At 36.6% G+C, this 19,072-nt stretch overlaps 1 protein-coding gene across 1 annotated transcript; it reads right to left on the bottom strand.

The window, feature by feature from the left end:
- Positions 1 to 582: 582 nt before the first annotated feature.
- Positions 583 to 17,454, bottom strand: LOC121421914 (atrial natriuretic peptide-converting enzyme-like). The gene is made up of 20 exons (XM_041616716.1): positions 17,266 to 17,454; positions 16,616 to 16,761; positions 14,947 to 15,009; positions 13,566 to 13,712; positions 12,089 to 12,274; positions 11,294 to 11,416; positions 10,450 to 10,554; positions 9,927 to 10,022; positions 8,585 to 8,695; positions 8,002 to 8,115; positions 7,088 to 7,195; positions 6,508 to 6,642; positions 5,835 to 5,999; positions 5,172 to 5,297; positions 4,595 to 4,678; positions 3,732 to 3,824; positions 3,218 to 3,299; positions 2,316 to 2,578; positions 1,362 to 1,507; positions 583 to 1,098 (listed from the first exon to the last, which is right to left on the bottom strand). The coding sequence occupies exons 1-20, from the start codon at positions 17,289 to 17,291 to the stop codon at positions 937 to 939; spliced, it is 2,481 nt and encodes an 826-aa protein (XP_041472650.1). The 5' UTR covers positions 17,292 to 17,454; the 3' UTR covers positions 583 to 936.
- Positions 17,455 to 19,072: the final 1,618 nt, after the last annotated feature.

The raw sequence follows: 19,072 nt of genomic DNA, 5'->3' as shown, positions 1-19,072 counted from the left end.
CAGTTTTCAGATGTACAGTATCATCAGTGCCAGTGGAATATGTTCCGATGGTATTAGGTTAGAGTCCGGCTAGGGTTGGATGTAGTTTTCCGTGTAATTGTATAGATCCAGATCGCGATAAAGTACCGTAAATAGTTCTATCTGAGATATCTCCGTGCATGGCCATGGGGATCGTGTTTCCGAATAAATCCGAGTAAAAGGTACCGTAGTACCACCGTGATCATAAAAAATGTCTTTCCCGGACGGAAATTAAAAAGTGAATGACTCGATTTCATCCGCGCTGATCGCGCATTAGCGCATTTCGGATGTGTAAAATTACCGCGCACGCTTTAATGTGATACAATCCTTCCGGGTGCGCGTTTTGACCGACTTCCCCCAACAGAAGTACACGTGAACTTGACCTCCTTCTGAAGGGCAGTGAACTGGTTCATAGTCAATATTTGTTTACATACTAAAACTTGTATTCTCTCCCAATAGAATTTATTCGATAATCGAATAAACATATTTCATGAAATGCAGAAGAAAATACACAAACGGGTCTTGATCAAAAGGCACTAAGTTTAAAGGCATTTTTCCCCTTCATATTGTCATTCTACTATATGTGCAAGAGACAATGCTTTAATCAAGTCGTTATTGCACCAAGCGAGGTTACGACAGCAAAAAAAAATAGTAAAAAGAGAAGGAAACGCGTAGGCTGTCACCCATGGAAGACAAATGAGACCCCCCCCCTGCTCTAAACATAATTACTAGGAGATGACACACATTTTGGATGTCACATTTGCCAAATAATAATAACAGTGATTTAGAATCTGATAAGGCACCAAAGAACACGTCACTGGTCGTTCGTTAAGTACTGTGTAAGTTATGAGCAGTTTTGTGAAATACGACCCTGGGCATACAATATTTCTGTGGTTATAAAAGTTCGTTGAGGGTTAGCTAGTTTTCTTGAACAACCGATCGTATCCAGGCAACGTAGAAACTGAGACGTGTGAAGAGGTTCGGAGTATAGGGGGCGCCACACATTGACCCACCGGAAACAGTTCCTATTATTGTCCACTTGCCACCCCTCTGTACCACCGCGGGGCCTCCAGAATCACCCTGCAAAAGATGGAAAGTGTGACTTATGAGGCGTTGCCAGAAATTAACCTTCAATTCCAAATCATGCTTAAGCCCCCAAATCAAGCATAAACATTTGCCACAAAAAAATCTCTGGCAAATTTGTTTTGCCAGAGTTTTTTAATGTGTAATTTTCAATGGTATAATTCGGTTTGACAGAGTCTTTATTTTATTATATTCATTATTACAATATATCACCTACGAGTTTATTTACCTATTCACTGTATTTTTTTTTAGATACTTACGTAGCAAGCACTTTGCATTCCACGCTCGTAGCCAGCGCATATTATTCGTTCTTCGAGGATTCTACGACTGAAGTAGCTCCATCTATCACATGCTTGAGGAGGAATTAGGGGTAGCCGAACCTCCATCAATTTAATGCCATCGAAGCCTGGAAAGGAAAAGAGATGAAGCGAGAAAGAGAGAGAGAGAGGGAGGAGTGGAGAAATGGGAGTTAAGAATATTAGGAAGTGTTGCTTATCGATTATTAATATTATTTACAACTAATCCTAAAATCCTAAAATCATGAGTCCTTCAAGTCTACTTCCTGTAACAAAGTATAAATTAATTTAACATAGGCTAAAATCGATCAAATGCAAATTTAGGATTGGTATTTTGCAAGCGATTGTAATAACGTTCCTAATAGCATTAAGGAGCTTGGAAAATTATATATGACTGAGATTAAACCGTAAAGTCAATTTCGTTTCGTGATGGTGTAAAAGGCGGCACTGCGTTTCACAAAAATGCCCATAAACAACACACTAAGAAGCAGCGTAATGAATTATGAAAAATATCCCTTAATAATCAGCACACAATATATACCTTGAAGGTATACAAGGGGGGGGGGCGGCTTTTCAATGTCTTAAAAATACATGCAGCCCCTTCCCACTTTCTTCCAAAATCATGTACAAAAACGTAAAAATTACCATACGATTGTGATTTTTTGCATGCTCGCTCACCCCCCCACCTTGAAAACCGTTCCGCGGCCCCTGACATGTACGATAATGGTGAAATAGCAACCCGCTTTCAAAAAGACCGTTTGACGCCTGGGTCAAAGTGGGGACTGCTTTGCGACTAGTTTATAGATACACAAGTGAAATAAGTATCACTTTAATTTTGGAAGTACTCCTCCTCTTAGTGGGGGATGTGGAAGAAGGGGGGGGGGGGGGGACAACTCCATATGAGTAACGGTACCATACCTCCTCCCGTAGCACCCCATCCGGTCACGGTCAGGTATTCTCCTGGATCCAGGATGATGTCTTCATCAGGGAGACACACTGGTTGCACCAGGGCGTTATAGTTGAAAGGCTCCGTAACCCGGGCCAAAGCCACGTCGAATCCACCCTTCGAAGCGTTAGGGTGTCGAATCACGTGGCTTAATTCTCGGTACTGGATATCCGCATGGACGTCTTTTCTATCAGTCACGCCAGCCAAGACGTATATTGATCCAACAGATTGTGAGCTGAAAAGAAAAAAAAAATGTTTTCAAGTTTTATTTGAATAGATAATACCTCAGTCACCATTTCCCGTAGGGAAAATGTGACTTAGGTACAAGGAGAAACAATTTCTTAAGTCTGTATTGGTTGATATGAGTATCATTTCCTGGGGAGCTTTTCATGAAAGAACTTGTCGGACGTTTTATCCGACAAGTCCCATTTTATCCGACAGTTACTCTAGTAACAGTGCCTCTCAGCCAATCAGAATCAAGGAAAGATGTCAGATCTGACAACTTGTCAGACAAAAATGTTGATGAAACGGTCCCCTGATTATAAAAAGTCCAATCTTCTATCTATGTATTTAGTCATCATTATTTTTTTTTTACTAAAATCGATAAAACTGATATTTACATAATTATACTATAATTTTGTCGGTGCCCCGTGGCGAATGGAAGGGTTTGCAAAGTGTTATAGAACATTTTGGATTTGTCTCTGCCACTGTAAAATCTGACTGAAGTTTTTGTCGTCGTGAAGTCCTATCATAACTTCACTTAAATTCTTTTCGAATATTTTTTTTTTAGACTGTTGTTAGAAATTATCACAAAGGAGTGAATGTAAACTTGAGAATGATTTGAATATCTTACTTTCTACCTTCTACAACTTGCCTGATACAATGAGCCGCAGTGACGATCCAATTTCTGTTGATAATTGACCCACCACAGTGAACCCCTTTCGTAGAGTTTGTCTCTATATGTACAAACAAACAAAAATTAATCGAGGATGTAATTAATATTCGATTTCATTCGCTCTCTCGTTGATATTTTGTATTTATTACATCTCACTTTTTGTTCACATAACTCTCTTTAAACCCTTTACAAAACCCTCGGATGAATCTCTCTCTTCATAATCCGTTCCAGGTTCGGCCAAACTTCCCCCTGCCTTCCATTTTCATGCTCGTGCTATAATCATTTATGTAGACTGTCTGGCTCTCTCTCACACTCTCGTCATATATCTCTATGTTGTCACACTCTTTCGCAGTGGATTAATGAGCCCCAAAATTTGAGGGAACCAGACATGGCGTATATGGGGCAAAATTTCTATGAAGCCGCTATCGAGCAAATATTTTGACCTTCATAAATAAGAAAGAACGGAAGACGTAGTCATGACTATTCAACTTACTGGTTAATAGTACCTGCCAGGGCCATTCCCCTTTTTGATTTACGATTCTTCCTCCTAGTATCTTGGCTCCAGCCACAGGCTTGGTACCACAAGCTGAAGAAATTGAAAATATAAAACATAAAATATAAGATATGGAACGCAGGAAACATCTAGAATCAAATTAAAGTCCATTGAAGTAACGAATAATTTTAAATGCATGAAATAGAAATATGCATGTTTGATAGCCGTGGGGTTGAAATCAGCTTGTTTACAATATGAAACAAAGGCAACAATTAATGCGAATGAAACATAAGATACATCAATTATTTTTCATAAAGGCGATTACGAATTAGAGCGTAGCACTCAGAACGGAGCTTGAAGTTATATTGCATGATATCAAGGTTAAGTATAAAAAAGAACTTAGAACTATAGGGCATTGCACAATTAATTTATCTTTTCTTGATGTGTTGTTGAATGTCATGTTTATAACGAGATTCTCACTGAAACAATGCTAAAAAAACTTGAAATTATGAAAATCATTACTGTACTTACACCTAACAGTCGGAAACACTAAAAAAAGTTTGAATAATTGGTATTTTGTCAGTGTAGTAGGATGGTATTTCGGTAAAGGGGACGGGGGCGGAGCAAGACAACATTAGTTGAATATGTATAGGGGTAATAGAAAATAGCGCGACACATATATCTATTTTCATATGCATATTCTTTCTTCCCTTTTCTTCTGTTTAAAACACGTATATCCTATTTTTTTTACTATTATTAGGGAAGTGGCTTGCCAATACTCATACTGGGCATTTCGTATTTTACATTTAACATAAGGAAAATTATATTTTGACTAAATTTAGAGACATGAGTGATATTCTTACTGCAATGTTCATCCGTTCCGTTAATGCAGTCATCTTTTCCATCGCAAACGAAATACGAATCATCATCCATCTCCGAACAGCTATCTGAATATCATAATCAAGATGCGTACAGTGAATTATCCATTATCTGATCACAAAGGTGTATAATGAAAGTTAAAATGTTGTTTAAAATTAGCAGTCTAACCATTAATGTTATATTTTTTTAAATCATAATACATTCAAAATTTTGTCATCTTGTTTAGCAATCAATCTGTTGGGAATATACAAATGATAAGCCTTGAAATTCCTTATTTCACATACTCCCAGACTTACAAATAAAATGTTCTTTTATGATTTACCTTTAAAAATAAACTGCCAAAAAAAGTTATCTCACTTTTTTTTTCTTTTCAGAAATCACACATTAATGATAATGAGTGATCACTTATGTCACTCAAAAATGACTAAAAATGATCTTCATTTTATTTACCAAAAATTTGAATCATTACACCCCCCCCCACTTTGTAAAAATGATATTTTACTTGTTTCTCTACTGATGCCATGGTACTGTGGCACATGGCGACAAACTCTGTCTTCTTACCAGTCGTTTCTGTGCAAGAATCTTCATCTTCACCTCTAGGACAGTCTAGTATACCATTACAAAATCTTGATTTTGGTATGCACGACTGGTCTGACGTACATAGATCTTCTGTTTCTGGACATGGAGCTGAAAGTGAATTTATTAGGATAAAAATCAAGAAGGCAAATACATGTACACAAATTGATACCAAATTAAAAAGAAACCTGGGCGTTACACAAGAATCCAACAACTGACTTTTAAAAAGCTTATTAAAACTCAATGACAGTAGAGTTTATTATATAATGCTATAAAAATATCTATGCAAGATGAGCCAAAACGAAACACTGAATGGAGTAAAATTATATTGAAATGTCGAATTTGGTTGGACAAAATATATCCCGAATTTTGAAGTTGTGCGCTCTTTAAAAAATGTTCGCGTATTACTTATGCTATTTGCCGTTTGCGTACGCTCGTGTCTGGGGGGGGCAAGAATATGACATCATAATATTATTCTTTAATCAATTTAAGAAAGAGAGTAAATTGACGTTACACGACCGTGACTTCTCTTTAAAATTTTCTTCTTTTCTTTTCCTTTATTTTTTTTTTGCTGCTTAAAAATCATAGGGGGAGGGCGGTCACTCCTCTTTCTGTATCGCCACCACTAGCTACCTCTCGTTTCCTTACATTGTGTAGTAATTGGATCGGTCATTGGCCGTCCTGTCGATGATTGGGTCGTGCATCCCTCCTCATCCTCACCACTGGTACAGTCCGCGTTACCATCGCAACGAGCTTCCGCTGGGATGCACTCCCCGCTGCTGCACGATATACAGTCACTGGCATCGGGTATTTCTTCAATTAAAGAATAAAATAAAATATGCAGAATATGATCGGTATTTGCCAAAGCGACGTAGACAAACGCTCCCCTGTAACACCTGCATTTAAATATTTGCTCATATCAAGACAGTTATTTTTTCAAATTTATGATGATAATGATTAGTATTATCATCATCATCAATATTAGTTAATTATTATTATACGGACATTTTCGGGTTATATCCATAAACACGGGCAGTCGGTCCAAAGTTAGATAAGTGTGATACATAAAATCAAACACAGTAAAAAAAACAACAAAACTTATTCATCGACTATAAAATTATACCCCGTATATCATAATTAATTATGTATATCCATGAAATTTGTGTCATGAAGTGGAGAATAATTTTTCATTGTAAAACCTAAATTTTAATATGTTAATGTCATCAGGCTGACCTCGATTGTGATACTATCCCAATTTGATCATACTGTCTGAGGCTTCGCCGAGGGTAGGGGAAGCAATGCAGGAAGAAGATGTACGTACCTGTCGGTTGAGTACAGTTCTTCTCATCTTCTCCTCGTGCGCACTGCTTTACACCATCGCATAAGAGGCTCGGTCGCAAACATTTACCTGAGCAAGACAACTCTCCAGTCGGGCAACTAGGCATTGTTTTATTCGCTGGGTAAAGAAATGATAATTTTGTGAACAAAATATAAGTAAACATTACTTAATTAATTCTAACATGGACGAGTAGTGGTGATTTTTGTGGAAGATTATAGGACAAGAAAGAGGAGAGAGATGGAGGGGTGCATGGAATGTTGGTTTGAAAAATAATGTGGTTTACAAAGTAATGTAATACAATACATCCTATTTACTCACCTTTCTTTCTCTTTTTCCCATTCTCATTATTTTCTTCTTCTATCTCCTCCTTCTCTTCTTGTTTTCATCCTCCCTTTCCTTCTCCAAATTTCTATTCAGCAATGCAACGAATATTAGCAAACACCAAGACTAAGAGCAAATTTGTTTTAAAAGAGAGAAGTTAACAAAAACATTTTTCTTTGTTGAATTACTTGCTATCGGGTGAGGCGTTACATGGCAGGACCAGTTTTCACAAAACACTTACCACAGTTCATCTCGTCATCTCCTTTGAAACAGTCTTTATGTCCATTGCAAACCTTCTCTGCAGCCAGGCACTGGAAAGAGTCGCATTGATACAGCTTATCGGCACACACTGCGTGGCAATCAAAATGAATACAGACACATAATTTCATTCGGAATCTAAAGAGATCACGATGATAATAATACTGACAATTCAATCAATTATTACAATGATGATAAAAGTGCAAGTGTCATTGAGCCGACTACTACCACTTTACATGCAGTACTATCATGTGTTATATTCCTATAAGGCCTTCCTTCTCATCGGAGATTTTGCCTTTTGCCTTGGCCTTAGAGGTCTAATATCGTTGGCTGTGACGTCGGGCCGCCAGGCCTTGATCTTTTCCCTCAATTCGTCACCCGTATTGGGTATAGGGTAAGGATTTCTCACATTAGGCTAAGCACTCAACACTGTTGATAACAACATAATGAATCATCGCCATCATTGTGATCGTCATCATTATGAAGCCAGTACGTTGTGTGTAAACGTCTCTCCCATGTTTCATAGATGCAGGCTACCTTACATAGGAAAACATTCTGTCCCTCGGATAGGACATTAAATAGAGGCCCCGTGTAGAGGAGAGTCACCACCTTTGCAAGTTAAGAACCCACTGCACTATTTGTTTAAGAGTAGGGGGAAACCCCGGTGTATAGCGGTCCACCTGCACTCCCCCAATCAGTTATATCGAAAGGAGAGACCTGCGGGTCATAGTGATTCAGTTCACTTTCGCCACCCAAGCACAGGTGTCGCCGAACACATAATGATAATAATCATAATAATAATAAAAAAATAGTAGTAGTAGTAATAACAATAATGATGATAATAATAATGATGAATGAATGGAAGTAAATGTATGAGAACAAAGATTTGAGAATTACCTGGACAATCTTGCTCGTCTGACTCGTCACCACATGTATTGTTTCCGTCGCATCTCTGCCAATACGGGATACACACTCCTGAATTCTGACATTCAAACTGCCAACTCAGGCACGCTGAAAATTGGATATTGTTTTGTAAAAAAATGAAATAGAGTCTTATGTGAGATACCATCAATTAGAAAAAAATGCTGTCAATGATAAAAAAAAATATCCTTTTCTACAAGAAATATGCAAACAATCACTCAAAATCCTTATAAAGGCTTCAAATGAATGATAATAGAATAAGCTTATCTAAATATGCTAAACGAAAATAGATGATTTCTAATGAAATTTGGAAAAATGGAAGAAATGTATCAATATTGGGTTGGCGAAAAAACAGTAGACAATGGTAAAGGATACAGGAATATGAATTCCCTTTTACATATTCGTCTTCTTTTTAGGACATCGCTTAATTACAAGGTGTTCTCTTAAGGGCGTAATGTGTACATTATTACTTATAGAATTAATAAATGAGCTGCATTTTTCCCAGAACACATACCATTTTTTTAACCTGTGAATCAAAGAGTTACTTTTAGCCACTTACAGCAATTAGTTTCGTCTTCTCCACCAGGGCAATGAGGGTAATCATCACAGACGTTATTCCGGTAAATACAGGGCCCATCGCCTGGACACTGCCACTTCTCTCCCGTACATTCTGTAACAAAATTAATTGGTGTTAGCAAGTACGGTGCTGTATGTTGGGATTATAATCGTGTTAGAATGAGCGCCGAAACATGCATTTGGATTTTGGAATTGATACCACGCACATAATCAATAGCTGAACACCGAACAATTTACATATTATATTACATTGAGAACTGCCCTTCCTTTGTTTTAATCGCATCAATTTCGTTTGAAATTTGTGTTTTTTTGTCGCAGGTAGCTTCGGTTGATAAAGATTTTGTTTTCAAAACAAGGTGCACGAAATTTCATATTTTTGAAATCTTATTTATATGCACTGCTACAGCTTTACAATTAGATTTACAAATGTTTTCTTTATTTTGGGGGAGATTTTGAAAGAAAAAAATGATGAAGATAAAGTTTAAGCTGTCATTAAGTAGGGACGTGACATCTTAATGATATGAATAATTGGAGTAATGCAATTCGGCTTACCTCACTTGAAAACACTATCCGAGATGTAATTTGATATGTATGATTTAAATCACCAGTATTTTTTTGACAAAACCCCAAATAACAAACAGAGTAAAACAAGCAAATGTGAATGAAGTCATTCAAACGTACGAATGATTAAAGGTCAAGTCCACCTCAGAAAAATGTTAATTTGAATCAATAGAGAAAAATCAGAAAAGCATAATGCTGAAAATGTCATCAAAATCGGATGTAAAATAAGAAAGTAATGACATTTTAAAGTTTCGCTTATTTTTCACAAAATAGTTATATGCACAATTTAGTCACATGCAAAGGAGAGAATTGATGATGTCACTCACTATTTCTTTTGTTTTTTATTGTTTGATTCATACAATATTTCACTTTTTACAGATTTGACAATAAAGACCAACTTGACTGAAACATAAAATGTTAAACAATGGTAATTCCACATGTTCAGGGCGAAAAAATTGTTTCACAGGACAATGAGGAGAAAATTAGAATAATTCATATTTCATATAATAAAATACAAAAGAAATAGTGAGTATGTGATGTTCCCTCATTTGCATACCGACCAGGATATGAATATAACTATTTTTTTAGAAATTAAGCGAAACTTAAAATTGTCATAACTTTCTTATTTTCCATCCGATTTTGATGAAATTTTCAGTGTTGTGCTTGTTGGATTTTTCTCTTTTTATTCAAATCCACTTTTGTTTGGGGTGGACTTGCCTTTTAAGAATGGCATTAAAATATATTGTAATGCAAAAATGATTTACCGCAGTTCTTTTCGTCTGTGTAATCTGTACAGTCATTAACTCCATCACAAAGGAATGCACTGTTAATGGTGAAGATTCCATTGTCGCATTCAAAATCTGTACATAAAGACAAAATTCATTACTTATACCCACGTCATTTTATTTATTTATTTCATAATTATATGCTTGGGCATGTTCTTTGTGATATGAAGGATAAAGAAAGAAATGAGGGAATTGGGAGGGGTGAAGGGGGCAATATTAAAAAAGAGAGAAAGGGATCGTGAGAGCGAGGAAAACAAGCTCAGGTAATCATTGCTCTGCAGTTGCAAACCCGTCACCGTTACCCCATAAACGATGCCCAAATGCTCCTTTTCTGCATACGACCACAGATAAATCTAGTTCTCTATCAATTATGTAGTCAAACTTTGGTCGTTTTTATCAATTCATTATCGTATTTCAATTTCTGTCCCCGAAATCAATGTTCTGATTAAAATACTTTCTAAATAGTGAAAAATATAAAGTAATCAATCATTTCAAATCTTACCACAATTATGTTCGTCATCCGAGCAGTCGACTACATTGTCACATACACGTAAACGATCAAGACATCTACCATCGGAGCATTTGAACAGAAAGGAACTCGAACATGCTTTAAAGAAAGAAAGAAAAAAGTGAATCATTACATGTATATGATGATAAAGATCTACGCTTTCACATTTTTAACCAACCAGTTAGCTTGGTTCATTGATGAATCTACCAACCATTGGTCTGTTGCTGAAAATAATTAAATTTGATTTCACTTTTTAATTTCAATTTGATAACACTAAAAGGGAAAGAATTTTAGTTTTTAGCTTTGATTGACTTGGAGTTAACTTCGTAAGTGTGACTATTGAATTAGGAATTTCATTCTATTAATGCGGTGGACATCCGTGAACTCCATTAAATTCTCTCTCGCAAGCAGCTGCAATGACTCGTTTGAAACAAATGTGCTGCTGTCTGGCAAGTAAATCAACCTATCGAATAAGAACTGAGGGCGTTTGCGGAGTATTTAAATCGATGTCTACTGTCACAGTAAAATATGAAGCAATGTCTTCCACGGAAACTTAAAGACAATACTTTGAATTCAAACGGAAAATAGTAGTCATTTGATAAAATCGATTTTCTATTTATTTATTTATTTATTTATGTATGTATTTATTTATTTATTTTTCTACATATATGGTTTGGCGTCCGCGTATGATATTCCCGGGTTTTTTTTCTTCTATTGGTAGCTCTAGGCTCACTCCGAAGTCGGTCCGAATGTTTTTTACCACATATCAATGCGCCCTCTTCTGTTTGTGGCGCAACCACTGATAAAAAAAGATGAGATACGACTATCCTCGACTCACCACAGCCTATCTCGTCATTTCCAGAGATACATTTAGAGCTTCCATCACAAGCATGGGCTTCGCCGTAGCACTCCTGAACGTACTTGCATGGTTTCTCTTCTGCATCGCATTCAATGACGGTATCTTTTAAAGACAGAAAAATAGAACTGCATGTACTCTCCTACTACAATGAACCATACATCATTGATACCATCAAAGTCCGTCCAAAGTTCAGGTGAAGGGTCCATAATTATAATGTGAATTATACTTGAGTATTATCTAATATTTTTTCAATGTAAGGGGGTGCGCCCTCTCTCCATCTTTACTTTTTTTAGAGTATATCCACAGGATGCAGTCTTCAAGGTCGAGGTAAAAACGCATCTGGGCTGTTCTCGGATATCACTGTTGTTTCAGCTCCTGATATTCGTCAACCCCGCCTTATAATTTCACTATAACAGAGTATCTTTAATCACTTTGCTTCACATGACATAACGACATGATATCGACCGCATTTTACAGGAATCATTTTATATGCCTCTTGTTCTCATTCCTGTTGGTCACAGCTTGGTCATGATCGACAGAGCCCCCTCTCTTGTCTTCAATATTAGCAATGATGGAAATTGGCAATATTGGGACTAATGACTTTATATCATTGTTGTGTTTTGACTTCTCAGAGATTTTGGTGAAAATGCAATCAGTTTTTAAAATGATATTTTGTTTTGTCTTTGCGACATTGAGGCCACTGGGCAGAGAATGATACAAAATCTGTTCATTAATTTCACATTAACGTGATACGGAATGTATTAAACAACTTACCGCCTTCTGGAACTGCCCAGATTTTTGCATGGAAACCAGATTCAGCCGTGACGCTGTCACTGAATAACTGTACCCACAATGCATTGGCCGATGATGTTATGACAGGTGGTAGGTCATATCCGCTGAATGAAGCAATGTAATCAATTTCCGTTTGGTTCGAACTGCCTATCCTCACCAGGTCATAATCTTTGGAAATAGAATGATAAAATTATATAAGATTATAGTTCATCTACTAAGAATCTTGCTGTATGTTAATTGGTCAACATGAATCACGTGATGAATTGCAGCTTTGTCTTTCAGTGACGAGGTGCTGTTTTTGTAGGGCTTATTAAAACCCCTTTTTAAAACCTGTAAAGGAACAAAGATGGCGGTCTTAGCATCCATTAAGACATACGAGAGAACGTAGCGATCCAGCGAGAGGATTTGCTGTTCTCACCAGTATTTTGAAGTTACCAGATGGTATATACAATAAAATTTGCATTGGATTGCCACTTGACATCAGTGCAAGCGCCGAACCAACTGAGCAAGGAGATTTCTATTCATAAAAAACGTAAATAGCCTATTAGCATTTTAAACCCACACTCGTCATAAAAAAGGACACAAAGTGAAAACAAATTTTACGTTTTATCAGGTGAAACGTAGAGATTTGGACCCGAATACGATATAGAGTAAAAACGTAACAGTGAAGGTGGTGGGCGATTGAGCGTCGCCACCGAGCTTGGAAAGCGTCTTTCAATAAGACATTCCAGTGAAGAGACATTTGTTGTCTTGCTCCTGGTATAACTTTTGAAAATTTCAAACACAATGGCCCGTATTCTGAAGTCTGGTTTAACTTAAACTCAGGTTTAAAGTTGTTGTTTAAGTATGGGAAGCCAAAAGTATCAATTTTTCAATAAGTTGTATGTTTCTTATGTTTACTATGCTCTTTCCTGATTCATCGATGGTGAAGACTAATCTATTTATATTTCCAAGACAATTATGAATGATTTGAGAGCCAAATGAGCTTAAGTATGGTATCTCTACTGTTAGTGATTTATGTAACAATTGGCTAACCATACTTAAACCACAACTTTAAACCTGAGTTTAAGTTAAACCTGCTATCAGAATACGGGCCGATATTTTTATTTCAATTTCTGCGCATAGGGGCTGGGATGTGAAGTAGAATCCGTAATTTGTTCTTGTTCTTTCCTTTTTTTCAGTTTTGCCACCTCTAACTTTTTTTTGCTTGCCTATCAGCAGGGGTTGGACGGGGGGGGGGGGGGACATCATTCTATGTACACTGTAAAAAATAAAAAGTGCTAATAATTTTCTAGTTCAAATTTGAACTGGAAGATTAGCACTCGTCGTGTAGTCACTATACAAGCACTGTAAGTGCTAAATTAGCACTTCATTTTTTACAGTGTACATCCGAGCGATGTGAGCGTTCGATTTACCGTACATTATAACTGTAGGTGAACCCAGTCCGAACTATACTCACTATATTCTGTTCGCAAATCTATAAATTCTATCCGGACCCGATAGTCATCAGGAGCGATAACAACCCAATACTGTCTGCTCATATCCTCATAACTATCCGGATAACCGGGCGATGTTAGCTCGGTTATTTGTTCTGTCTTGAGATAAACTGTTGAAAAAACAAAGACAAAAAATAGTATACTTATTTTTTTTCTTGCCCTCTTACCGGATTTGGAAAACTCGGTTAATCTAATTAAAATATCATCCGATTATGTGTTTGTGTTTGTGGTAACTCCCGTAGGAACTCGGCAGGACAGCATTTCTTGCTGGTAAGCGCCAAGCTGGTATATAACCAATTACCTTTGAAATATTTTTACGTCAAGGTTAATCAGTCACAGTGGCTGACATAATAGACGACAGATATCACTCTTGGGCCTTTTTATCAAAGTGGAGACAATGGTAGAGTTGGGATTCGAACTCACAACCTTGCGATTATGAGTCCAATGCTCTAACCACTGGACCACACGACCCAACGCCACACATATTAATGCTTAAACTTGATCGAAAATCGTTTAATTGGTTCAGGAACGATGTATACATATTGTTTGAATGTTTGTTATATTTTTCACCATGCATAACAAAAAAAAATATTTCGCCCTTCGAGATTTCTGAAATAGATTTTATGAAACGAATATTAAAGTAAAATTCGAACTGTTCATTTTATTTGTGTGCATGAAAAATTACTCTACTAGACATTTGCGTCTGTTTTTTAAATCTTGTTTTGTGCACAAATGTTGACCCTGAACTTACCTTTATTCAAGCTGTCTCATATTTCCGAACCAAAATATTAACTTGTTAGCCGATTTCAATGTAGCGTGTTTCCTTACCGGAATAAGATATTTGTCTTTATTTCTTTATAAAAAAAAAGATACTCCCCAAAACAAGGAATACCCAAAAGAAGGTAAAATGTACAATATCCTCAGTTCTCACAAAGTTTTAACGGTATATTTTAAATAGTGAAGCATAGCGTTTATCACTGTTTTTTTTTTCTTCAATGAATGCGTAGTCATCCAAGATATCAAAATCATTCACTCGTGTTTGGTAAAATAACTATTGATGACGACACATTTTGTAATATGTTTATTATCTTATCTAAAACAATAAGAAACGGGTCCCTGAGTCGGAAGCACGGTGTGAAAACAGTATCATGCATGGAAAAGCGAATAAAAATAGGAATGGAAATTATGAATTCACAAAAAACAATACGCTTATTTTTTTTTTACGTTTGTTCTCTCCTTTTTAATACCGTCTATAACGTGATATAGGCCTATTCGAATGCCATTCCAAATATTATGAAATGCATCATTTGTTTTATATAAAACCTTACATGCAAATGTTCTTACTTGCTTCTTTAATTAGATCTGGTTCGTCATTTTCCTCTCCTGTATTTGAGTTTATCCTGGTTCCTGAATGAATACAAGATAATTAAATGAAATATGACATATCGGTCGAATTAAGAAAATATCTCCAAAAACAAACTCAAACTTGAGGCCGGTTGTGGAAAGATTTATATTCAAACAGAACTGAACAGAAATTAAAAACATATCTTGGTTTTGAATTATTTGTGATTGCAAATATATGACTTTGTCTTGATTTGCCTTTCCGCCAAAAGTGTCTGCATGTTACGAATTCCAGGATTTCAATAAAGTGCCATGACTTAATTAAATATTTAGATTCTAATATTTGTAATATCCTGCAAATTCCCCCTATACACCATCTTTGCCCGCTCGAAGTTAGTTTCTGCCTCATTACGCCACTGGTTCGAAACAGTGCAATTTATAAATATATTTAGTCCTTCGTTGACGTATAAAGAGAAGAAAGCTTAGCGGTGTATTAGCATTTGCTTGATTCAATCGGCCCTCAATTATTTTATAATTTGTTGATCAACAGCTGGTGTTGCAAATGACTTTTCCATAATTATTCGGTTTCTCAAACCGAATTCGCACTATAACAAAACAGATTTCCAAACTGGTGTTGTTCGATCCAACGTATACTCAAAATAGTGCAATCGTTTTGGTTCAGACTGTATAGTCTGTTCCGTTTCCCAGAGAGTGAAGAGGACAAGGGGTCGTTTCAGAATGAGCCAAAGGTATGGTAAATTTTCCATTATGGGGCCATTATTGAAAATTTCCATGGTAACATGGCTAAGCAGACAATCGCAATCAAGGTTCCCATGCATGGTAGTTACAACATTGTCATAGATGCCATAGTTATCTGGATTATACCATATTAGATGAGACCAAATTGATAGTATAGACCAGGGGTTCTCAAACTACGGCCCGCGGGCCGGATCCGGCCCTTGGAGTTTCTCAATCCGGCCCGCGAGACTCTGCTGGGTTTTTAAAATCATTTTTAAGTCACAATATGAAACATAGCTCAATATGATTACATTGTGTATCCATGTTAGATCTAACCGTAATAAAAGTAATGACAGTCAAAACATAAATTATGAAACTTTTATAAATTTGTTGGATTAAATGCTCCCAAAATAAGGGCAAGATTGCACAAGAGAGCATCTAGGACCCTGACCGCAAAGGTCTTTGCACTTCGCGCACATTTTTTTTTCTAAGTATCCACTTCACCCTGGCCCTTTCAGGTTTACTTGGAGTCTAATCTGGCCCTTTAAATAAAAAGTTTGAGAACCCCTGCTCTAGACCATCCGTGTAAACCAAGTGGCAATTCATGTAAACCAAAGTGGCAACCACCGGTGTGTTGGCTTAGTTGGTAGAGCGTCCGTCTCACAACCGGGAGGTCGGGGGTTCAAACCCCGGCCGTGTCAGACCAAAAGACGTTAAAAGATGGGAGTTGCTGCTACCTTGTTTGGCGTTCAACGATTAAAGGGGTAGAGCCTCGTCGATCTGGCGCTGCACAGCGGCTGAAGGGACCATGATCATTTGGGCAAAGCAATTTTCGGAGTATTTCATTTCATGTCTATTTTGAACAATAAAATATGGATTTTCATTTTTCATTTTCATTTATTATTGTAATATACATGGTAGATGAAAATCTTACCGATTATAACCCCCACGATTATTGCAATGGTTACCATGGCGATGAAAAAGACTGATAATCCGATCTTACATTCCCTGGATTGACATCGGTGGCCATTATCCCCACCATTTCCCTTCTCTTCCACGAACTGCATCATCTCCCCAGAACTGAAGATATAGAAGAGAAAGAATGGTTGACAGGGAAAAATGAAGGAGGAAGAAATAATTAATATATTTATATATATATGTAAATATATATATATATATATATATATATATATATATATGTATATATATATATATATATATATATATATATATATATATATATATATATATATATATATATATATATAAAATGTGTGAAATTATACATGTACAACAGCTTTGGCAACTCTTTTATTTGAAATATTGCGAAATCCTAAAGTCCGAAAAATCCGAAATTCTAGTCAACAATATCTTATCACTCGCGGAAAATACTGCATCCCATACAAGATGAAAGAAATACTGGATTGTCTTTAGCATTTGGTTGATAAAGTTATTCCATTATTGAAAAGATGAATAACAATATTATGCATCATACGTCACGAAAAAACAATGTGATAAATAAGCACAGCATTTGAGGCGTTAGCAATTTCACAATACACAAGCACAAAAATGCGTTTTTCTTACCTTTCCACATTTTCATTATCTGCCATGCTATCCCAAATCAGCTGTCCTTATCTCCGAATAAATCGTGGTATAGAAAAGTTGCCTCTCTCTACGGGAAGATCACCCGACCCGAACAAGGGCAGTGACACTGTCAACCCCAATCACTCCGGGAATAGTTCAATCCACCCTCAAACGAGCAATGTCATGAACTAAAATGATGCGATTGAAAATGGTTAGCCCGGAGAGACAAAGGGGAAACTTGACATTGGTGTGGACAGAACACGCCCGTGCAACTCTACCAGCGGGACAAGACAAAATGGTAAATTAATTATCTACTTCCTAAATATAAATCAAATAAATAAATTTAGTATACACAAACAAACTCGGTACAAATACAGATGGATGATGTAAAAGTAAATTAATACATAAATGGATAATGAAAGGAATACAAAAAATTGATATAAGGACAAGTAAGTAAATAAATAAATGGGTTGAAGATGAAAGTATGAAATTTGACCCATAAATTAATGAACTATTGAACAAATAACACGAATAAAGAAATTGAATGTTTAAAAAAAGTAATATCGATGTATGGCTGTGCATCATGGATTTGGTCAACGAACAGAACTTAAATCGCTAAAATAATATTTTGGAAAAGACTGGGGGTCACCCCATAGATGTGGATCAGCCTCGATCGCCCCTCACCAATGTCAAGCTGTTGCATCAGCTTGGCGGATTGTTATGTAAATGCATAATAATATTATATATATATGATTTTACTTCACACGGCTTCTTTTCTTTGAAAATTGCAGGAAAGTAACAGATAGTCGTTCGATAACCATTTAGAGAATATGTATATGCTGTGTGTAATAGATTTGCAATGACTATACGATATATTAAAAATGATTTTTTTTAATAAATATGATATCGGTTGAGTTTTTCAGTCTATTCTAAGCTCGAATGTGTTTTTGTACCAAAAGGAAACATTTTCATAAAATAAATCGTTTTCATTTTTGAGATCCCAACCGAAATAAATCGCCAAGTCAAATCTCAAAATATAATACTAATTTATATACTCAAAACACTTGCGCACCATCCGCTTTTTTTTGGACATGAACAAGCATAATTATAGTGACCACACGTTTAGGAGGACAATACCCCAAAATAGAAAGAATGCCTGTACTCTTTGAAAAGTTAACTTATGGCAAGGAAAGAAAGAAAACAAAAACAAAGATGGTATAAAAACCGGAAAAGGAGAGTGCATGTGATATATATATATTTTTTTTTTGGGGGGGGGTGTGTGACAGAGGAATCTGATTTTCCCTGACTACTTGGTGGTGGTGTTTTTTTTTTTTTTACCTGATTGCTAAGAAAGCAAGAATGCTTGTAAGCAAGCAACCAGAGGACCGACGGCTTAAGGTCCTCTCCGAAGGACCTGGTACTGATTAATGCCTTACCAAAAGGCACTAGCGCACCAAATGGGAATCGAACCCGGGTCACCGGAATACGAATCCCCCGCTCCACCGACTGAGCTATCGCGCCTCCAAATTCTTATCTATCTACATGTATGTTATTTTTGCAGCCAGCTTTCTGTCACTTAATTCATTTCATATGTAACTCGTAACGATTATGAAATGCAGGGGCGTGCCAGTGCGTTTTGCTAGGGGAGGGGGGGGGGGCAATGCGATTTCTTTAAAGTAAATCGATTGATAGAGTTAAACGACCTATACACCTCTTTATGATGCTCTTGTCTTCTATTCCCCTTCCCCTCTCGCTATATTGAATAAAAAATATAGGGCTACAGCCGCCCCCCCCCCCGTGGCACATC

This window comes from Lytechinus variegatus, chromosome 1 (genome assembly GCF_018143015.1).
Source record: "Lytechinus variegatus isolate NC3 chromosome 1, Lvar_3.0, whole genome shotgun sequence".
In the NCBI taxonomy this organism is placed as follows: domain Eukaryota; kingdom Metazoa; phylum Echinodermata; class Echinoidea; order Temnopleuroida; family Toxopneustidae; genus Lytechinus; species Lytechinus variegatus.
The sequence above is the reverse complement of the archived record's forward strand: the minus strand, read 5'-3'. Positions and strand labels throughout refer to the sequence as shown.